Below are 24,774 nucleotides of genomic sequence, written 5' to 3'. Positions count from 1 at the left end.
AGCTTTAATGTACGTTTTGTTTTATCAAAGCAGCCATAGAAACTAGTGGACTGTGACTCACTTTCACCCCAAAATGGCGGAAACGCAGGGCTGCTGCTGGGCGCCGGTGTTGCAATGGAACGTTCTATTGACTGTCGCTTCTTGTTAGTATAATCTTTGACTTGGCTGAAAGGGAGTTTGCTTAAATCTACAGTGGTCAGGTGGTACAGCAGTCGTAGCTCAGAAAATTAAGAGTTTACTCATATTAATTACAAGTTCTACAATCATGTGAAGGCTTTTTACAGTTCAGAATTGCTACAGTAATTGTGACATGGTGTGAACGCTCATTCAATTTCTTTGAACCAATGAACCAGTTTCTCATCTGATCAATCAGTTAACATTTGTATAATAAAAAGGGCTCTCTTATTGGGCTGATTAATACGCTCTCCATAAAACAAACAAAACAAGCCCTACAATTTAATATAACAATGTATACAGACACTTAATATTAAAAGGTATTGTATGATTTATTTGAAAATTGTTTTTATGCATGTTGAGTTCCCGTTGCATTTACATCATTCTGACCAGCAGGCAGTGAATCATTTTCCCAAGCAACTGGTTTAATTGATTCGAAGTTTCGAAAAGCTTTGTTTCGCCCATCCTACCACAAAAAAATTCCTGCCATTATTGGCCAACTGTTGCTTGCAACAGAGCCAACACCATCAAGGTTCATTCCTCCAATTCTTCCGACATATCAACGTAATGAAAAATTAAACAAAATGTATAACAGCCATTTTTTAAATGTGTTTTTGTGCATTTATGTTCTTTGTTCATTTGTGTACATCATCTAATTATCCTCACTGCAGAACATGTCCTAATTTCTGTGTTGATTGTAATTGGCCAGTCCACCAAATCATAAAATGGCCGCCACCAGGATGCTTTAGTAAAAGTCCCTTCACACCGAAGTGAAAAATTGGAAATATTTAGGGGAAAGTGCTATACATGGATTTAGGATTCACACACATCCAGGTCGCTGCAGTGAAATCATCTAATAAAGCCATTTGGATAAGCAATATAATTGCTTAAGTGATAAAAACATATCCAGTTACAAAAATGCTACATGCTAAATGTGACCAGTATGAAACAAACATTGGTAGTTGTGTAATTTTATATTTATAGTATATATTTCCACCTTCCAACCACAAATTTATGCATAAACGTAAACAATATTGCATAATTAGTGTTGCTTGCTGATCATTATCGATTAAAAAAACATCTCCTAGCAACCATATTTCTGAGGATAAGCAATGATACACAATGCTAGCATTTGTTGTGCAGGTCTACAGATATTATCAGAGAGGATCATTTGTCATGTTTTACATATAGGTCTCAAAAAATGTTTGCGAAAAGGGTTCATTATGATGTACTCTGGGAAGTTTGAGAGCCACCATGTTAACATGGTGTCATACTGCCACATCTCTGAGTAGAGTAGAGGGTTACGAAAAAAATTACTTTTTGAAGAACGAACCTGTAAATTCTAAAATTCCCATCATTATTGCATGTTCTTCAGGCCCATTTTTGGGGAAGAATCCTGCTCACCCATCCCCCACTGCTAAACTAATCCTCTAGGACTGTTTGTGATCCAAAATAAATAAATAAATCAGTGCTCCATAGTCAAGTTTTCCTTATGTATTACATATTCCTTCACCATTGTCTACAACAACATGCACTTAAACAATTTTTAACCTTAGCTAGCTATTTTCCATTTTGGGGGATGGGCTCCTGCTCACCCATCCCCCACTGCTAAACTAAAAACCTCTAGGACTGCATTATTATTAATACTGTGAAATGTTAAATAAATCAGAGGTCCGTAGTCAGTTTTTCCTCATATATTTTATAAATGTACCTTCATATTTGTCTACAACAACATGATTTTTTTCTTTTGCACTTAATATAAACAATTTTTTAACCTTAGCTAGCTATTTTCGCGATTGGCTCCGCCCCTTCTTCCAGTCAGCCACTCCGAAACTCTCACCCTCTGAAGCTCTGAGAGCCATTTTTGTTTCATGGCAGAGAGCTCGGCAGCTCTCGTTTCAATGCTCTCAGAAGGGACTCGGTAAAAGGTAAGACTCATTATTTAAAAATTATCTATTTATTTGGAGGAGGAAGCGTGGTATTACTACAGTATGACATTTACTTCAAGCATGTTCGCCATAAAGACTCCGTATATGGCATATGCTCAACTACATTTACCCAGGATTTTTGCGTATTAGTTTTTCACAAGTAGACACCCAAAGTGGGGCTGAAAAACGTCTGTTGTTTGTGAGACGTCTTTATTCAGCATAATTGCTAGGTAATGTTCAACCGGTGAGTATTAGACGAATGTTTATCCCCCTTTTTCGCCAGCTGAAGGTTCCTCTATTGTGTGTTGCATCGCCATTTGAAATGTTATTGAATGTAATTCTAAATTATTGACGTTTACTGCTTCAATTCCCGGTTTCGCTGTATCACTTCGTCTCTTACAGATCATTCGATCTGTTTTAACGCTTTGGCTGCTAAGGAAGATAAATATAGCGAGTAAAGACCGGATCTGTGTATTTTCGTATGCGCTATTACGTCAAACCTAGTGAAGTATCGCAGTTTAGGGGCGCTGTGCGATCTAGCTACTAGAAAGATGTGTCTGTATTCATGCATGTGTTGTGAATTTAAATACAGACACTGATGTAAACAATAGATCTAATAACAAATAAGTCATAAAAACAAAAGAATCATCTGTTTTTTCAGTTAAACTATGTAAGTTATCATTTGTGGGACCTGTTGCGATTTGGCAATTAGCTTACTACTAAATAAAATATATTTTGTACATTTTATAAAACTACAAATATATACATATTTTTTTCTATTTTTCGGCACAAACATTCATAACAGCATCACATACGTTACCAAGACGTTTGTTAAAGAGCGCAGCATAGAATTGTGTTGTAATTGTTCTGAATAAACATCTGAGCATTTTAGGAGAGCCTTTAAAAGTATACTTCTTGGTAGGGCTGCCCCCTAATAGTCGACTAAAAGTTAAGCCTCGATTATACTCTAGTTCAGACGCGTACACAGAAAGCTGCGGACTACTTGTATTTATACTACTGAAAGTGTATGCTGTGGTCTGCTTGGCGGGCGTGTTCCACACATGTGGAACAGTAGATCGCTAAACACACATGGATTATTGCACATCATTATTGGACTTCTGGCTGACTTTATATTGTTTTAACGACTGATTGTAGTGGTAGTGAAGGACTTCTTCACCCAGCCTCTCCAAATTCGACGTCCATGTTGTTTTTCCAGCGCATTCACTGTTGCTGCTTTTCTAGGTGGTCACAAAAAATGGGAGGCGGATGTGGATGTCTGCAAAGAGCCTCCGCGTACATCCTCTGATGAAGATTTTTACGCCATGTGGACTAGGGCTGCACGATACGAAAAATAACATTGAACTTGAATGTGATTATTGCTTAAACGCGATTCTTTTAAATTTTGCCATTATGAAATCGCAAAGGCTGCAATTGTTTTTTATATGCGGCTTGTCAATGAATTATGGCTCCAAATGTTAATCCATCTGAAAGCACTGCGAGTTTGAGTCACTTATAATGTACATTTGAAAAAGCAACACACGTCAAACTTCTTTTCAGACACAAGAAGCATTTATTAACATCTTGTCCAACAAAAGACATTTAATAACATGTTTTTACTCAACTCACTTCATAACGACAGTTGAGCGTCCTTCTGTGAGATGTTGTGGCTTCGTACACAGAATAAGGTAGTCGTGTGTTTATTAGTCATGTTTAATTAATCAAAGCATTTCAATCTTTGTTTATTCAGCTACAGCAATATGATGCATGTTATCTTCTTCTGCTGCAGGGCATATTTTGAGTTTCTGCGCAAGAGCGTCCTCTGGCTTTCAGATGGAGAAGCATTTACTACTGATCACAGAGCCGTACAGCTCTGACAAGCCAAGCATTAAATAATCGCAGCCTTTGCCATATGGCGTGCAATTTTATTGCGATAAATCGTACAGCCCTAATGTGGACCCTCGCTTTAGTCGACTAGAAGAGGCTTAGTCGACCAAGATTTTATTAGTCGTTTAGTTGTAGGGAAAAACACTCCATAGGAAGTGGCAAAGTCATGCAGTCCTTGAGGGACAGATCTTTAACAGCTGGCCTTTGTGGTAACTACAGTAATACAATTTTTTCCAACCTTTAATACTCTGTCATTTTTTTGTCATACAGATAAGAGTAATGCATCATTCCTAAAGGGTCTACTTTTATTTGTGTACAATCACAATAACAAAACATTGTGCTTTTGTAAAATAAAGAAAACGAACAGGATGCGCTTTCTGCCATCTTGTTCTCCCTGAACAGCAGCGCGTCACATACATGAATAGAAACTTAGTGAATAGGCTACTTGCCTCACAGACATGAGAAATGTCTATAGAAAGCTTGAAACGTTTACTTTTAAATGAACCAATTCGAAGCAAGAACAGATACTGTGATTATGTAATCCGTATGACATTTCTCTCTCTATAGGTGCGTTACTGCGAAGATGAGTCAGCATTGTCAGCTTCATCTTTACAGCTGACACTGACTCAGAAATCATTAGTTTAATTAACAGTTAATGTTATTTTATATAATCTTATATAATCTTGCTATTTTTTCCGACACATTCATTATCATTACTTTTGCCAGTGCTTTGAGGCAAGCTTTATGTGTGCTCTTGAGAGCGAGGCATATATTTCGCCCCCCAGTATTATGTAATTAAATTAATTTAAATGTGCGATTAGTCGACTAATAGCATAAATGAATGACTACTAGTCAACTAGAAAAATCTTTAGTTGGGGGCAGCCCTACTCCTTGGTCGTAAGCATAGTGCGCATGTGTCTTTCTATTTAGTGGACTTTTGTGTAAGCACTCAAATCGTTCGGATATGCGCTGTTTTACGTGCAATGTCCGTGTTGAAACAAAAATTGAATTGCGTTTGGATGGTGTGCACGGATGTCCGCAGACCCTCGTGATGATGAAAACCGCGTCATGCGCACAGTGCGCGGACTGCCGCAGAACGTGGATGGCGGCATGGCGAATCAATGTCAGTTTAAAACAAAGGACTGATCCCATTTGGGGGTGGGGTAAGCATACTGTATATACTGCAGTGAATATTACATGAAATAAAAAAATCACACTATTAAAGTTGTCGAAAATGACGACTTCAGTACCATTTTTAAAAATGTGATGCTTTGATCACTGTTGAGTGGATTCATAAACACATATGACTGGCCATTGTGTTCACGTGCTCATTGGATATGTCTGTGATTGGCTACAATGATCAGTGCACGGGAGAGTTTGAAAGCACACGGAAGTATTTGAATTTGAAAGCGGGATATCTGTGTAAGTGCTAGGTGAAGAGCGCCTTTGACTGTTTACAATGTTTTTGAAGTGCTGATCAATGAAGCCAATCACAGACATATCTGATGAGTGTGTGAACACAATGGCCAATGTTTACGAATCTGCTCAACAGTGCTCAAAGTGTCACATTTTTAAAATTCGGTACTTTCGTAGTCGGTACTTTTGACAATTCTATATAATTTCTAAATGCATGTTGTTGATCTTATTGTGCATGATTCATCCATGAATGTTTCTTTTCTTTTGGTTTTCCGATTAGCTACAAACATTTTCGTAGTGACGTATGCCGGACTTCTTTAATCATTTAGCCCACTTAAACCCTGCCCCTTTCTTACAATCAACCACAAGCTCACTTTAAGACCTGCCTCCATCCAATCAAAAACCAATGCATGGATCAAGTCCCCCTCCTAATTTTTTTTCCGGTAATTTGTTTAACTTGGATTCATATCACAAAATAGAAGATGTCTTTCGCTACTTCCATTACATTGCAACTTTATAAAGCCTTTAAATTCACTTTCTTTTCAGTTCCACTGCACTTCTGAGGGCATCCTGTGTGAATGGCTCCTAACATCCCAAAAAAAAAAAAAAAATGTTTTAGAGACGCAGATGATAATATGCTTTAAAACGACATTTACTGTAGATGAAAACACACATCAAATAAATGTCTTGGCAATGTAAATGTGCTTTCAGGCAACAATATATCCCAATATGCACATCAACATATGTTAAAGTGTGTGGTGTAGCATTTCTTTCCAATTATTGTATACAAACATCCGTTTAATATCTTTTAAAATGCATGAATTTGTATGCTCAATATATATTTATTTGTTCATGAATGTTATGAAAATATCTGCTGAACGGCATTCTGTTTGTTTTTGAGGTATTTTGCTGGTTGGCAAACCTTTTATAAATTACTTTGATCCTGAATCAGGATCGATCCAGATTCATTGTATCGTGAATTTATAATCAATGTATTGTCCCAGCCCTAATATATATATATAATATATTATTTAAAATGGTTCGATGGTTCATTAATTAACTGTGAGTTGTATGTCATATATTTCAATGTTATCCTCCAGGTGAAATAATTAAATGCTCTCAAAACAAAATTAAATCTGTACAAAATTTGGCAGGGCTCGACAGTATGGACTGCCGGGGGCCATTGTGAACAACAGTTTGGACGTGTTTTTAGCCCTTGTGAATTAGTACTTAAGCGCAAGAAGATCTGAAAGAAAACTCAATCTCTTCAGTGCACAATGGATTTAGTTCTTGTATGCAATGCAAAAGCACATGCTATGTGTTATCTCTTCTAGAGTTGTTAATAGTACCGACTTCGGTACCAATCGGTACCTAAAATGTGACTCTTTGAGCGCTGTTGAGCAGATTCGTAAACACCTCTGATTGGCCATTGGGTTCACGCGCTCATTGGATATGTCTGTGATTGGCTAAAATAATTAATGCACAGGAGCGTTTGAAGGCAAGCATCTATGGACTGGTCCGTGATAGATGCCTACTTTCAAAGCATCACATTTTTAAAATTTCAGTACTGACCTGGTATGGAAGTCGTTACTTTTGACAACTCTAATCTCTTAAATGCACAACGGAATAAGTTAGATCTTGTATGCAATGCAATGAAACGGCATATTCACTTGTGCATTAAAGGATATCACATGAAATATGCCGTTTCATTGCATTGCATACAAGACCTGACTTATTCACTTGTGCATTAAAGGATATCACATGAAATAAGTCAGGTCTTGTATGCACTGCAATACAACAGCACATATTTTGTTATTCTTAAATGCAAAAGGGAATAAGCTATTTCTTGTATGCAATGCAATGAGCATAATATGCAACAGCATATTTCATGTTTGTGTAGAACATTTAAAAAAAATTGCGAATTCATGTACGTTTTAAGGCCAGACACGAATGTTTGGCTAAACCCATTGCAAGTGTGTGGTCCGGTTGAACTCCTAAAAAGCACTGTTGTGTTGATGTGGTGGCAAGAAATATCAGTAGATAAGAGCCAATAGATTAACCTTACCAAATTTTTATTTTTCACAAAACTAGTTATAAACATCAATTTCAGCTTGCTTAGCATGTTTCTTTTTACACGGTTGTTCCACCCTGACAGTAATAAACCTGAAAGAGAAAAATGACTATAGAAATCACTCTTAGTGCTAATGTCTGCTTTAGCATTCCTAGTGGTGTTGCTGGAATAGCAGGACATACTTGAACTACTAACTGTATTCTGACACATAATTTTTTCAGAATCCAAAAATATGCACAAAGCATCAACCAGCGGGCGTTGCTAGAAGTGTTTGCATACTTTCTACTTTCCTGAAGCGTTTAGTTCCAACACTAATCAAATACAGCTGTGCAGCTAATCCTGAATACTTTAATTACGCGAGGGTTTTCAGGTGTGTTTGATTAGGGTTGGAGCAAAATCCAACAGGACAATGGCCTTCAGGACCAGAGTTCAATAAGACTGCAAAAAACACAGCAAATTTATTCACAACAAACAAAATTTTGAATGGAAACAATGCATTCATATGAAGCTATTCACACCCATGATGAAGCTTTACATTTGAAAATCAAATGGAGTAGGTGAAAACGACCATGTCTTTGAGCAAGTATTCTATATTGGTTGTTTTCATCTATTATTAACATCTTTCTCTGGTGGACGAGGCTACATACAAGTTTAAACAAGATCCAAAACATTTTGTGATCTGATCACCATGCCAGAAACATCATTAACTTCCTTTACATAAACTTTTGAGAATGAGGTGGGTCCAAAGAGACCATTTTTGCAACACTTGTGAGTGGTCTCGTTCACACCAGGTGAACCAATGTATTTAGTTGTTTTTACGGAACACATTCAAAATGGACAGACTGCAAAGCAAACGGACCAACCAATGGGGTATGAACTAGAGATGCACCGATGTATCGGCCACTGATGCCCCTGGGACAATACATCAATCTGGAGTGATACTGATATTTTCTGATGTATTGCGATCCTCTCAAATCAATTCTGAGCTTAGTTTTTAACAACAGATGGCACTGCGCGCTTTAGAAAAACCCGTACTCTGCTTGCTTCCAATTTCTTTACACACAACACCTAAACCTAACTTAAGTTGAAGCGAATTACAAGGGTGTTCGCAGTGGGCTGTGTTTACATTAATCTTGCATCATAAAAGAATTCTGTGCCGAGGTGCAAGTATATTTAATAGGGATGTAAACCAAACGGTTCATCCTGATATGATACAATGTCGATTCTCATAGCCAGCGGTTTGATATTTGCTGAGACCTCAAAAAATTCTGCCATATGATTACGATATGATTCAATTCAGGGATATATTAATCGATATATTGATAGCATGATATTATGTGCTTATTTTACACAACCAGTTACATTTTATTTACCCACAAATGCAACCAAAATGTATATCAAACATTTATTTTGACACGTCATATCCAGCACTCTATTTGGGACATCCACAAATAAAATAAACTCAAGTCACACAAGAGTTCAGTTATATGATGACCGCTTAAATGACATGACGGCAGTCAAGAACGTATTTTAGGCTTCTGTGCTTAAATGTTCAATGTCAAAATTCTACTGAAAAAGAAGTAAAAATATTTATATATATAAATACTTAAAGGGTCATGAAACCCCAGAACACATTTTTTGAGATGTGAACAGATATGTATAGGCTGCACATCATTGAAAACACTAAAGGTACTCATTAATTTTATTTAAAAGTTGAAATTAGTTATTTTTGCTTTTTTTTTGCGATTTCTGTCTTCCGGTTTGAAAAGCAAAATCGGAGCAACGTCACAATCTGACGTCATCGTGTACTAACGGCAGGATCCGGAGTGCTGATTGGCTCCGAGTGTGGGCTGGTCGAACATGCTGACGTCAACATTTTCTGTATTTATTCATGAGAAAAAGCACATTCAGTCCAATCACTGCGCTGTAGTATGCAAGATTATAATTGCGGCATAAAGCATGAGGAAGTATCACTTCTCTCGCCTCAGTCTCTTGTCATTCAGAGACATATCGTTGGTGTTCCTGTTGGATGTTTCCTCAGTGCTACAACAAAAATGCGTTTTCCTGCGACGCGACCAGAGCAGAAGCTTGGGTGCATGTGGATTGTTTTGCTGTAATCTACCAGCACAATTGGAAAATATGTTCGCATTACAGCAGAGAATACAAATGTCACAAAAGTGCTGTTCATTCACCTCTGTCTGCTCTGTGTTGTATGTTTCCCTCAGCACAGCAGCACATGAATGTTGTTTGTACGATTGTTGTTACACGCGGTGCGTGCATATGAGCTGTTTCAGCACGGAACTCCGCTTTGTGTTTAACAACACTAGCCACGTGGATTATAGCTATACAGAATAAAGTATCCGTGTTCTAAAGATTTTATAAACATATTTCACACATTCTTCTGCACCAAACATGAACCGCACGGTGTATGCACACATTAAGTCTTCTTCAAATGAATTATATGTGCAAACTGGACACTAACGTTACAGTGGTGTTAACGTGATGACACGATTATTCTGATAGGCAAAAGACTGATTTAGATCGAAAGTTCAAAGAAAAATTCTTTATTCTTTCTGTTAAACTAAGTGTTGTTTATCATAAGACTGCAGTGCTCATAAACATAATCAAAGTATCATTAGCCCTTTTAAATATTCTTTCACATTTCTCCCTTGTGCTTGGGAGTTTGTCATTTTCTCCGTGCTCATATATTAACATTCATTATTCTGTATAATGAGCGTGTTCTATGTCTGCTTTTCATTGGTTGTTCTCTCCCATCTTCCCCCCTCTACACTTCCACTTTTCCAGAGCTTTACACGCCCATTTTAACAGACTTTTTCAGCTTTGAGGTGTGAACGACCAGGGTAAATTGAATTAGGGCTGGGCGATGTCTACCAAATTGGCATCAGACGATGTCTACAGTGAAACATCATGATGGACGGTGACAATTGGGGTGAGGGGGAATTAATTAATTGGAATGAGTTAAAAACGCTCTCTCTGCTCCATGCTAGTGGACAAGCACATGTGGTGCGCGTCTGGAGAAAGGGAGAACACGCACCGAGCTGGAAGGGCTTGAATGAAGTGTGATTGGCTTTAGATAAAACTACTAGAGGATATAGCGCTGAAATATCATTACCACAAACGATCCTGAGTGCTTGTGGTGTGATCCGCACAACTGTTTTGACGCACTGCTCACTTCAACTAGAAACAGTAAAATGGTGCTATAGACCGTTCTGTCTCACAGTATGGATGGAAACCTGCTGAGGTCCAGATCCGGTCCTCCATTTGAATATCAAGTGGTTTCGTTCGAATCACATGGAATCATGATCCCGGCTCAACATCATGATGTCTGTCAACTCTGCGAAGGACGATGGCATCGTCTATCGACCCAACCCTAAAATCAATGTATAGCACAGCTTTTTAATGATGATAATAATAGCAATAACATATGATAGACAGGACAGAACAAGACAGGCTATTAATACTCTTTTATTGTGCAAAAGTACTATAATATGAAAGGCTTAAATACAGAGCGACATAAAGCGCTTATGCGCATCCTGTATGCAGAATGATGCTCTTGAAGCAACACAAAGTGTGCAGCATTCCTATGCAACACTTTGAGCCTTTTCATTTAAGTTTTAAATTTCAATTTCTGTGCATGTGAAGAACAATTCATAGTGCTCTCTTTTCCAGTGTTATGATCTAACAGACACCTGGTAGAAAGTAACATGATTTAGAAACATCAATAAACTCTAGCAAGTTGAAGTCCTTTTATGTAACACCATAAACCTTTATCTGCTAAAGCACAAAAATAATTAAAAGGACTCAATTTACTGACCTATTTGTGCACTATCTGAGATGTGCGCACTGCTCTTTTGTGTCTTTCCGCAATGCTTTAAACACAAGCAACTGATTAACTTTCGTGAAGATTTAGTACCCATTCGGACAGTGATTGCTCCATCAACTGTCCCGAGTGTCTTCCACAAGCTCTGAAAGGTAGTTTAAATCAGAATGCACACGTTGGAGAAAATGCATAGATTGACACTGTGTGAAAATGTGGTGTGTGACAAAAAAAATGTGCCTCTTAAATATATATATATATATAAATCTATATTGATATATTGTTACACACCTAATATTTAACCACTTAGATGACTCAGCCGAAAGTATGAGTCTTTCACTTCTACTTCACACAAAATTGAATCAAAATGCTGTCTTGACAGGTATCCTTGTAAAACAATTGGTTGTTTTAAATTAATGTAAACAGTTGAGAAATAAAAGGCTTGTGTACCAGTATATTGGATTCGTGCAGCTCCTAAAGTGACAGCAGCCTAATATTCCTGCTGTTTTAATGTTAATCAAACAACAAAAGACAAAAAATAATTTGCTACTCTTGACTAAATAAGTTTTGCAACTTTAATTAGGATTAATGAATATTTAATTTATTCAATGAAGAATATATTTTACATTTGATTACTTTATTTCTGTACCTGAAAATTGCTTTTAGATCTATCTGACAAGTATTTCATATGCATCCTTGTTATGTTGTATTTCTGTACTTTGGATTGGATTCATTTAACATTTAATAGGCCAACCTGTTTACGGTTCATGACAGTTCAAGAGAATTACTCAGACTATTATTAATATGGAGATGACTGACTAAATATCTTGCAAACGTGAGAATAAATAAAAATTTATCCAAATATGCGCTCTTTTGGACTAAAAGCCCTAATAGACATTGTCTAGTGCATCTTTAAACCGGAGAAGACGTGAATATGAATGAACAGAATTATTCTATTCAAAATATCAAACATTTCAGATTGATTATTTTGCACTCCGGATATAAATTAAGAAATTGTCAATGCAACCTAGTTTTATCATAAACAGTGGTCAAATATTGAAGCTATAGTAGAGCTGCACGGTTAATCGTTAAAAGATTGCGATCTTGATTCAGACACCCATGCGATCTTATTCCTAAATGACAATGATTCCGTTATGTCTATTACGCCCCACATCGCAAGAGTCAGCGAAACGTGAACGTGTTTTTTGTCGCTGCCCATGTTAATGAATGAGAGGGTCGTCGTCAAGTGTGAACGCTCTCATTCATTAACATGAGCAGCGCCACATTGTTCATGCTCCGTTGACGCTTGTGATGTGAAACAGGCCTTTAAAGTCTTTAAACCAAAGACTTCAGAGACTTTGGTTAACCTTTGAAACAACGATCATCACACTGCAACATTCATATGAAGCAGCCTCACTAACAGTCTTTTCAACCACACATTATCATTATTTTTGTTACAAATGGGGGTCTGGGATAAAAGTTTATAATTTGGGTATAAATATGTCTACGGTAGCGATCAAAATAGAGTAAATCATCTTTTGAAAGTGTTTTGACACTTGTATGTATTGTCGTTTATCTCTTTAGCCAGGAGGTGGCGACAAGGAACTTTTTAAAAAAACAATCATTGAATCATTCACTCGAGATTAATTCACAAATGTTGATTCATCCAATAACTAAACAAGTCTGTATGAATGAGACATTGACCCCTTCATTCAAATTAATTTTTTATTTCGTTCATATTAATCTTTAAATGGATGGAGGCAATAAACATTTAATAAACATCAGAACCTCTAGTAAATTAAATACCATTTTGTTTAGTTGTACAGAGTTTTTTTTTTTTTTTTTCAGAAACGTGGGAGAATCACTATCTCCAACAAAAAAAACGTGATTCTAAATTTATCCAGAGTCGTGCAGCTCTAAGCTGGAGTCTTAAATCTTTCTAATTATACTTAATTTGTCCAGCTCAAGTGAGATTATGATGTTTTAAAGGTGCAATGTGTAAAATCTGAGGATCTATTGACAGAATTTCAATATAATGTACATAACTATGTTTTGAGTGGTGTATAAAGACCTTACATAATGAAACGTTATGTTTTTATTACCTTAGAATGAGCCATTTCTATCTACATACACCGCGGGTCCCCTTATGTTAAGTCTCCGTTCTGCACCGGCATGTTTCTTCAGCAACCCTAAATGGACAAACTGCTCTACAGAGCGCATTTATTAACTATGTTGTTGTTCTTCTAAATCATTCGTGTTTTTAGAGGTAGCTTGCATCGTTACTACATTGAATACACATGAAGTAGTAGTAGTAGTAGTCGTCTAGTTTATTAGAAGCAGAGACCGTTCTTTGTTAGAAGTAAGAAAACCTCATTGCTTGACTGGCTAACGTACTCTGCTGTCTCGGATGATGACATCTTTGTCTTATGTCGGCCAGACTTGCTTTGAAAGGAGGGGTGAGCGTCGTTGGTTGCAGTTCACAACCTCACTGCTAGATGCCGCTAAAATTAACGCACAGTGAATGTTGAACAACAACAATCTGGGGCCGTCAGCAATCTTTGTGAGTAAAGGGGTTAATGACAAGTTCAAATAAGAGAGCAACACATATCTGTATCGGAATCCACAAATAAACCTTTGTTAAAATTGGTATCGGCAAAAAAAAATTCCTAATGTGAACTTTTCACCCTTTTTCCTGAGTCACTGCTACTAGGCAATTCAACATTTTGGTGGCAGCCATTTTGTCATTTGTAATTGGACTGCTGTTTTCTTGGCACCCTTTTTTTTTTTTTTTTTCAAATATTAAAATCAAAATATTTTTCAAACATTTTTCAATTTTTTGGGGAAATAATTACTTTATTTATACAACCATACTTTTTATGTTATTTTGACACAAGTAAAATTATTGGTTTGTACAGTAAAATATTTTTACATTATAAGTTCGTGGATGTAGATTTATGCAACATTGTACTTAACTCCAAATTATATTCAGAATGCATCAAAACATCTTGCTCTATCTGTGTCCTGTCACTTTCTGTTGTAGAGTGTTGATTCTCCTCCATCTTCTCTGTCGGCAGACAAACTGAAGATGTTCAGGAGGGATTCCAGTCTTTATTCAGCCCAGCAAATACTCGTATCACTCTTGGTGTGAATAGACCTTTCAGATGTGATTCATCTCACAATCATTGTTAACGGCTTCTTATTGTCTGTAACTCATTAAATCTGGTCTTGTCCGAACTCTTTATCCTGCAATTTTCGGTATGGGACAGGTCTTTCGGTTTGGTACGCATGTGTAGCAAATGAATATGGTTTTGTTTTATCCACTGCATGTGCAGATCTTTTCTGTGTGCAGAATGTAATTTTAAACTCCCAAGATTCCCCCACTAGGATGGAACAATATTGTTTATATCATTATAATTTGTTGCGAACACATCTGAAAAGTAACGAAGAACACAGAGTAAGCTGCCAAATAAGTGCATGATCCAAGTTGTCTTAAACATAAGACATGCTTTATATTAAACGCTTCAAACAAAATCATAAACCTACATGACTATGTGTGTTTGTAATAGTGTTGTCACGATACTGGAATTTCTAACTTCGATACGATACCTTGAAAAATATCGATATTTGATACCATTTTCGATACCACAGGGAAAACTGCCATGCATACTGTCATAAAGCCATGTTTATTTCAAAAAAGAGGCAATAAAAATATCTGCAAGTGTTACAGGTGGGTCAAACAGTAGTATTTTGGTAAGAAAATTAAATTTAAAACTACAGAAAATTAAACTACAGAAATTAAATAAAGTAATTAAATGGATGATCTTCATTGTAAAAATTACAATGAATACAAGATCAGCGAGTGTTTCTCTAATTTTGTCTTTTTTTTTTTTTTTTTTTTTTGGTTAATGTGACAGACAGCAGCGGTTTATTAGGTTGCTATCACTTTAAGAGCTTGTGCACAGAAACACAACACGCGCTGTGTTCCCAAACTGGCTGTTTAACTGAATAGACCTGCTTTATGAGAGCGCCACTTACATAGATCAGTAGTGCACGTGCTTTTAGTGTGAGAGTGAAACCTGCAGGAATGACTAAAATGATGCACAATACAAGACCAGCATTTTCCAAACTGTGCAAATGAGATGAGTGTGTGTCCACTGGCACAAAGTGGCGCAAGCATTTTCAGTTTGTTCCTAACCTCCATAGGAATGAACTGAAAACGCTTGCGTCGCTCCGTGCCAGTGGACACGCACCTTGAGAGGAAGCAGGCATCACTTCACCGTCAGAGAGGAGAGAACATTAAAACGCGCAGCTGGTATCGGTATATTGATACTGCAGAAAAGGAGTATTGGAATCGTTTCAGATATTTCAGTATCGATACATATCTAAATATCAATATTTTGACAACACTAGTTTGTAATGCGTTTGACATGCATTTGTGTTGCTGCTGGTTGCAGCAATATTGATAGAATTTAAAGACATAATTTGTTCAGTAAACCACTCTATAACTGTTTAGTAAACCAGTTTTTTTTCTCCCTGCTGTACTGAAAACATATCAAATCTTAACTTCAAAACTGTAATTTTTGTGCCTTCTGATTTGGTAAAAATATAAGCGGTAAAACAAATGGTCCAACGAAAGTCTCTTAGCACTAAGGCCGTGTTTCCACCAAAACATTATTATTTTTTATACATTCTGTGTTTTTTAAACGCCAGGAGTGTAACAAGGCGCTGAGCTTCTTTTTCACGCTCCAGCGTTTACTCTACATTGTGTTTATAAATCAAATTATCTAAAACAAATTATCTGCGAAATCATTTAAAAGTAACAGTGCCGCGGATATTCCGTATCATGGCAACAAAGCATCTCAACTGGGGAAAAAAAAAAAAAAAAAAAAAGCTGCAGTGCCGAAGCTCTCTCAAGTGCTCACAAGGCGGCGTTTCCAGCAGAGCGTCTAGTGTTGTCAGCTGGCTAAAAATGCTTTGGTGGACATGTGGCCTAAGAGCAAAAAAGTACTTATTTGTCAATGTTATGATTTAAAGAAGTAAAATGCTATAAAAGAAATCTTGATGGCTATTTGGACTCACAAGGCCGTATTGTAGTTGCCCTTCAGTCTTAATGTAATTTTGTCTGCTCTTCCATCTTGAACATCGGAGTGAACTCATTCAAACAGAACTGATTTTTCTGCACTTGAAATTGAGTGATCTTTTTGCTTTGGAGTGTCTTGTAATTCTGGTAAGACCCATTCAAACCAAGAGCAGAATCGAGCAACGCCACCGACAGACACCAACAAATGCGGACAATCACCAGATTACAGTACGTTACTTCTCAGACATTCCACAACCCGACAACGTGTCTGTTGCCATTTGTCTGCGTCTGTTTGTTCAGTGTGAATTGGCTTTATGACTCTTTTCTTGTTTGTAACATGTAAAGTAAAGAATTAGTTCACTTTGGAATGAAAATTAGCCCAACCTTTACTCACCCTCAAGCTATCCTAGGTGTACATGACTGACTTGTTTCCGACAAAGACAATAAGAGAAATATTAATAAATACCCTGACGCATCCAACCTTACAATGGCAGTGATAGGGTTCAATGAGTATGAGCTGAAGAAAGTGCTTCCATCCACATCCATCCATCATAAATATGTGCTCCACACGGCTCCCATTGGTAAAAAAGGCCTTCTGAAGCGAAACATTTTTGACAAAAAATGCATTTTTGTAAAAACGCCTTCCTATTCTACGTATGCAGAAAGTGTAAACCTCTTGCAGTTTGCAAAGCTTACGTTACGTCATGCACCTTCCCTATTAAACTTTTGGAAAATGTGTTAAGTTTACACTCTTTTCGTAACTTATATATGGAAGGCGGATGTATGCAGTTTGCTTGACTGATTAGTGCTGTCATTAACGATTATTTTGGTAATCAAGTAATTGGTGAATTATTTTGACAATTGAGTAATCAGATAATATTGTTTGTGGTAAAAACTATAGATCGAAGTGAGTTCCCTTTTAAAAAATACACTGCCTGTCCAAAAAAAAAGTTGCTGTTTGGATTTAAATTGGCAAGAGCCTATGATTGCATCATTATTGCAGAGGTTATTTTTCTAGCATGTTAGATGTTTGGGTACTTCTAACCCTAATTGATGGAGTGTGTAGCTTTTCATTTCTTAAACATCCATGTAGGAAGACGCATCATGGCCATATTTCAGGATGACAATGTCAAGATTCATCAGGCTCAAATTGTTAAAGAATGGTTGGGAGGGAGCATGAACAATACTTTTCACGCATGAATTGGCACCTCTGAGTCCAGACGTTAAGTCTTTGGGATATGCTGGAGGAGAATCTTGCATTGTCAATACAAGATCTTGAACAAATTATGTACCTCTTGATGGAAATAACATCACAATATTTATTTCCATCTTTTTTTTTTTTTTTTTGTTAAGATCTTGTATTGATCTTGTATTAGAGTTAAGAACTGTTGCCAAGCACATAACATGCTACAAAAATAACCACTGCAATAATGATCCAATCATAGACTCTTAAGCATTTGCTTATTTAAATCCAAACAGCAACTTTTTTTGGCCAGGCAGTGTACATGTGTAATAATGAGGCAATAATAATTGGTCTGCATAAAGTATCAAAAGCATGTAATCATTTGGTTTTATTGAACAACACTATTAAAAACAATGTAATATACATCATAATATAATATTATGCCTGCAGAGGCCAACAGCCTGGTGATTGTTGTTGTTACACTTTACAGCACATCAAATACTTGTTTAATATTGGCTGAAAATGTAATTCAAATATCTTACTTAATCTTTAATATTTGGCGACTTCTTTACGATAGAAATGCTACATCCAATGTAATTTTTGTACAAGAACATGCACATCAAAACATGCAAGCTCAGAGCGAGGGTTTAAACTTTTATTTCGAAATCGCAGCGAACAACAGTTTGCATATTTAGAAACATACTGACGTATTCTCCTATGTTAAGGTAGGTTTATAAATGATAGCACTATGCTATATTATGCTATAGTTTTAAATGGTTTTAATCGTGCAGCCTTAAACGATCTAATAATGCGTTTCATGGATTTTTGTCCGTGGAATGTGCCACTTCCGGCATTTAATTTAATATGAATTTGAAAGAGGAACTGTGACAGCCCTACACTAATAATCATGTATGAATGTCACTTCAATTCTACTTTTTGAGTATTATCATATGCAGTAAAAGACAGAACAATATCATTTAAGCACTGTAAAAGTTTGTTACAAACTCAACTTAGTCATGCTGAAATTGTGAGACCGCTTTTCTTCTCAATGAGAAATATTGTCACATTTTAATAGCGCAAGATCTCATGGCACACCTAGAAATAATGCATCATAAGACACATCTGCACAAAACAAAAACAGCAGACAGACTAAATGAAAATGCAAATGCATTCCCTGATAGTCGGTGGCACTTACTGTGCAGCAGCAATATAGCATTTCCTTGGTTACCACTGTACACTGTAGCACTACACGCTATCTGTAGAATTTTGTTTGATCTTTCGTTTTTTTTTGCGGTAGCTCTGTATATTTCTAAGGCATCATTCCACCGGCTAATTACTCTTCAACACTGGATTTACTTATTGTAGAGTTAATGAAAGTTATCATGAGCATTGTAATGTTTGAAGCGGGTGCCATAACAAATGTCAGTAGGCCGGTAAGATTTTAAAACGAGCGGTTCATTCATAAATCCATAAGAGCTTAACTTAATGCTGTGGAAATACAAACCAGAAGACCGAACAATACAAACGCAGCACTGAAAAGGGGCAGGGCTACATAATGGAGGTAAGGGTAAAAGATTATTGTCAGGAATCAAGATCGGCCAAAATAAAATAAAAAAACATAAATGGCAACTGGCCGGGTTTTGCTCCAAGCAGTTCCGATTTATGGCATCTTTAGAAATTTACAATGAAATTTCAAAATATGCTAATAGATTTTGGTTAAACTTTAATGAAATGAGACTTAATGGACTCCTTGAGTCATACCGAGAACAATTATGCGATATTTGGTTAAAATTGCTGTTTGCCATTTTGAATTTCTATGAAACCCTGAATTTCTTTGGAATTTTTGGTTTGATTTTCTCCAAAATCGATTCCATTCATCTTCAGGCCAGCAAAAAGCGATTTCATGTTGATAGGCCGTAACTCTGCTACACTTTTGCATATTGACGCCAAACTTTGTGTCAGTAGCTGTTTACATGCACAACTTCTGTTTCAGTCGGAATTAATTCATTCCGATTGGTAATAAAGTGCAAGGTAAACACTACATTCAGCCTCATCATTCATGTAAAATCTCATATGTAAAATGATGTGCGCGTTTGACACAAGCTTCAAATCGGCATTGAATTTTTGTCATGCGCACTGCACTAATATACAGAGTTTAAGAATAACACGACTCGGACAACAACTGCAGCTCGTTCCACATGTCATATGTCATTATGCCATTTCTACATCATTGCACATGCACAGTCTTTTCCAGTTTCGGTTTTCATGTCCTCTCAATCGGATTAGAAAAGGAATAAACCACCCCCTTCCAATCCGATTGAAATTTCAATTGGATCGAGCTTGATCGGATCAATTAAGGCAATTACATGAAGGCTTTTCAGTCCGATTGAGCCATCAATATGATTATTTGTAAATGTAAATGATGTAAATGTAGCCATTGTCACCTCACACTGACCACACAACATGATAACAGCATCGCCTATTGGTCAAAAATAAGCAATTAAATCTAATAGTGATTGTATTTGACTGTAGTTTGGTAAAACAACTTTTTTTTTTTTTTATTGTCCGTTTTGGGTCTAAACTGTAACATGACTCAACTAGATACATCATGGTTATGCAGTTTGGACATTGAAAAATGGAAATTTCTTGAATCATGCTCCCTGCCATGCTTGCATAACTCCTCATGCCTCTTGTGCTTGGCCCATTATCTTTATCTTGTTTTAAGAATTTCTTTTTATATTTATATAACTGAATAGACGAAATTACTTGTTAAAATTTCAGTAAAGTGTTCTTTACTAAAGATGTCATACTGAGAAACAAACTGGCAAGCAGATGATTATGCCTTGAAAAGATCTATATAATTTAATCGCAAATAAAAACATGATTTCCATGCTACTAACAGGAACCGTTTAGTCACTGGCTTGATTTACTGATGTTTAAACCATGATAAACAATTTTGTCCTGTCTGTCATCTCTCCCCTTACACTTGTCACGTGATAAGTGAAATCTGACTCCTGCTGCGACTTTGCAGCTCCTGCTGTTTGGAGCAGAGCAGACGCTTAGTTCATTTGGAAAACGGACACTACAATTATAAACAAAGTGCGGTTCTCAACGCTGCCCTGGCCAAGTAATGTAATCGGATATGAAGCTCTTAATACAGCATCAAGCTAAAAATATATATTACTTGAACATGTTTCAGTCTTTTTTTTTTTTTTCTTTTTTTTTTACAAGCTGTTTTACCTTATTTTTTAAAATAAATTAAATGGTTATATAGCACTTCTGAAGAATGATTCAAGAAATTTTACATTTTTCAATGTTCAAACTGCATAACCATGATGTATCTAGTTGAGTCATGGTACAGTTTAGACCCAAAACGGACTTTTTGTAAAAAAAAAAAATTGTTTTACCAAACTACATCAGTCAAGACTGAGTTGGATGTTTTACAGGAAGAAGTTTAAATTAAGGACTACATTTATAAAGATACAATCTACTTGTTTGTCTGAAACGTCTGCTGACAGTAATGTTGGACTTCTAGTGTTGTAATAAAACACACCTTATCTTTTATGTGCAGAAACCTCTAAACATTTTGTTGCTTTATTTACAAAAGAATGTCAACTGTTCTTTGTTTGAGTGGCCCAACATACCAACATTGGCTCAACCATTGCTTTGTTTGTGAATCAGCAGCTGTTAGGAAACCCGTTTGAAAGCAGTCATGTAATTTTGCTAATCCATTTGGTACTAGTGTTGCAGAATTTACACTTGCTGTTTTTCATACTAGTTACTGTAAACTGTAATTCATAAATCATCACCCTAATATCCTTTTCATATTCACAGACACCTGAAGTCCTTATGCATACCAGCTGTGAAGGTGCACCATGAATTTTGAAGAGCAGGGCATGGGGAGGGTAGTCCATTCCTGGGCCAGATTTGCCCCAGCTGGACATACTGCCCTCGAAGAGGCCCTGAGGGTCTTTAACCCCATGTCCAAGGATCTGTCGAACACTGAGAGACAAATGATGTCCTTTCTTCAAGAGCTGAGGAAAGAAGGAGCCAAGCCTGTGATTTTGAGGAGCAAAGATGTGTACGGATATACGTCTTGCACCACAGAGCCAATCTCTTCCAAGATTGGCAGCAAGGTTCAGAAAGTGCAGAAACCTTGCAAGAAGCGAGGACGGAAAGGTTTGAACAAGAGCAAGGATGTGAATTACTCGATGCTCAGTAGAGCAGCAAAGGACATTCTCCAAAACCAACCCAAGATCCTGCTCACCAATCTCTCGGTGGACCGTCTTAAGCAGAATGCTGCATCGGCAATGCTAGATAAACATTCTGTTCAAGCGCAGCAGTGCCTCAAGCTAACAAACATAAAGGGGTTGACCGGAGGCCACACAGCGAGGTTGCAAATTCACTTTGGTGCCGATTCGAAAAGCTCACCCAGTTTTGCTCGGGGACGGCCACCGGATCGCTCTGGAATTCCACACTCTCCCACGGAAAATGGCAGTCAGACATCAAACGTAGTTGCCTTGGACAACAAACGTGTTTTGTCGTGTCCGTTCAAAGTAGACGATGCCCTTATTGGAGACTCTGCCCCAGTAGTCTGTCAAAATGGGTTCGGTCTTAAAGATGGTAGCATTTATAAGAAAATCGAAACGGTATCAGGTAAACCTGATGTGATGACCAGTGGTCTAGACAATGGTTCAGTGAGGAGACTCCATTTCCAAAGCTTCAACTGGTCCCAGTCGACACTCACCAATGGACAAGATGTTTCTAGACTGAATGGCAATGGTCTCGAGTGGAAGGTTATAAAAGTCGACGATTCGGTCACAGACGAAGAGGTTAGGAGGAAGGCACAGAAAATCTTGCAAGTTAACTTGTCGCCTGTGATACAGATCCATCCCCTTGTTGACTCTGTATAGACTCTTGCTGGGGAGTTTCCTCTTTTGTTAAGTTTTCTTGTTTTGCAGAGTTGCGTTTTTTTTGGAAACAAACCCCTAGGTTAACTCTGGATGGGAGCATTGCAGTTACCTCCAAATTTTGCATTATCATCAAGTAGTTACTGACATCATAATCCAAAGATGGGATGCTTTTTTTTTCCTGCTCTCACAGTATTTTGTTTCCCTGACACATCCCAGCCTCTTTTTTTTTATTTTTATTTTTTTAATCTAACTTCTGAAGGATTGGACTGATGAACAAACCCTTATTTATGACTATGCAGTTCCCAAAATGCTCCTTTTGTTGGATACTGTGGGCATGGACTGCTGTCTTACTGGATCATGGGAACAGACTGAATTTGTAGAGTGATTTATTACATGCTACTGCTTGAAAAGACAATGATAGCCTAACCTAAGTTGGTCTTTATGGTTTTCTACATCCTTCGATCCTGTTGATGTCAATGTTGCCCAGGGTTTTTTTTGACATCACCAGTTTTGTAATATGTTAGTCTGCCGGCATAGACTGCATATGATATTTTTGTTTAGATTCTAACATGTTCAATTTGGGGGCACTTTTTGCATATTAATTTAATTTCAGGGCAAAATAAATGGCCTTATTCTTTGAGAAGAGTGAAAAATAACTGAATCTTTGTACTCTTTCCTTCTCGATGTACTTGTTTCATTCTGCACTCCACTTCTCATAAATTCCTCAAATTTTATTTAAATGTGCCAACCCTGGTATTTAATTTCTTTAAAGTTTTGTTGGTGCCATGACCACAAGTAATTGCAAAAAAATTCTAATTGCTTCATATTCTGAGTTCTCAGCATCCTGTCAAACGGTGGACTTGCCTGTCCATTGATTGAACGTACCTCAAACACTTGAATGGGATAATGTTGTTGTCATTAATCCTGTAGTTAATTATGTATATTGTTCATTCCATACATCCAGGAGTTGGTTGGTCCATGTTTCTGTTTGATGAATAGTAGCCATCTTGATTGCCTTCTACATGTTTAACAAGATTCTGAACATTAAAAACTGCTCTTCAATAAAGTGGTCTTGATCCACCACTAATTAAGGCAACTTCTAATGGTAGTATCTTATTGGAAAAAAGCAAAATGAATTCAGGTTGTCCAATAAATCTTGCTCAAGATATTTTATAAATGTCAATTTTCTGTCTCACCAGGTTTCAGGATGTTCATGATTTATGTGCATAGAGCAAGGCACAACAGGATGGAAAGTTGCTTTTTGTGCACAAGAGGAGGAAAAGATGCGTGAGATTTGAGTTAGCATTGAGCAATGCCTAAGGCCTTTGGTTTATAAAGTTTTTTTTTTCTTTTTTCCAAGCTAAAGTAGTTGATGGCAAAGCAGCAGTTTATTGGTGCCACAAGGCAAGCGTTTAAAATTTGTTAGAAATTTAAGTTGTGAGTTAACCAATGTATGGGTCCTGTTAAAAATCTTACATCCACATGCAAAATACAAGCAGAATATATTTTCCTGTTATTCAGTTTTTATTTCCATCCAGTTGAATCTGTGACACTCAAAAGCTGTAAATGTCAGTGTTGTATCTTTAGTTACTGTTATCGAGTTGTGAATTAAAATATGTTTGAGAAATGTTTGGTGTGGATTACTGGGGTCTCAATGTGTCCTTTTTTAAAAGAACAGACAACATAAAGTAGTAATTTTTTATAGCACAACGATATCAGGCCTGGACGTGGTTACATATTGTTATGGGCAATAAAATAAGTAGTTCCTGCTGTAAAAGCTGCTATGTTCGAAGATGTTCTGCTAATAGACACACCAGAAGACTGCACAATTTTTATTTTATATTACTATGCCAAGTTGCTTGGCAACTGTTCTGTTTGGTTAATGAACTTGGTAGATGTTATTTGGCTAATGAATTGCTTGTTTTGATTATAACTATTGGTATATTTAATTGCTTTTGTGTCTTTTAAATTTAATTTTTGTAATCACTCTTTCACAATAAATCTCAAACACCATATTGGAATTGAATTGTGTTAGGAGATGAACCATCTCCTTCCCAGTGCTTTTGTAAAAGGCAGCAGATTTTCCACCAGCATATTTCTGTCCTTGGAACCACTGGAACTATTTTCCAACCTTGCAAAAGAGACATGCCTAAAACACGATGCTCCTACCACCATTCTTCTCACAAAATCAGCCAACATTTTGAAAAATCCGGTCTCATTACACCATTAAGTCTTTCTTTAACATTTAAGTTAAATTGTTGGGCTTGAATGATGAACTTGTGAAATG

General features: G+C 36.9%; 1 protein-coding gene across 1 annotated transcript; it reads left to right on the top strand.

Annotated features, from left to right (window-relative positions):
• The first annotated feature begins 1,995 nt into the window (after nt 1-1,995).
• Nucleotides 1,996-24,220, top strand: ccdc71 (coiled-coil domain containing 71). The gene is made up of 2 exons (XM_067396462.1): nt 1,996-2,102; nt 21,409-24,220. The coding sequence occupies exon 2, from the start codon at nt 21,450-21,452 to the stop codon at nt 22,485-22,487; it is 1,038 nt and encodes a 345-aa protein (XP_067252563.1). The 5' UTR covers nt 1,996-2,102; nt 21,409-21,449; the 3' UTR covers nt 22,488-24,220.
• Nucleotides 24,221-24,774: the final 554 nt, after the last annotated feature.

Source organism: Chanodichthys erythropterus, chromosome 10 (assembly GCF_024489055.1).
Source record: "Chanodichthys erythropterus isolate Z2021 chromosome 10, ASM2448905v1, whole genome shotgun sequence".
Taxonomy (NCBI): Eukaryota; Metazoa; Chordata; class Actinopteri; order Cypriniformes; family Xenocyprididae; genus Chanodichthys; species Chanodichthys erythropterus.
The sequence above is the reverse complement of the archived record's forward strand: the minus strand, read 5'-3'. Positions and strand labels throughout refer to the sequence as shown.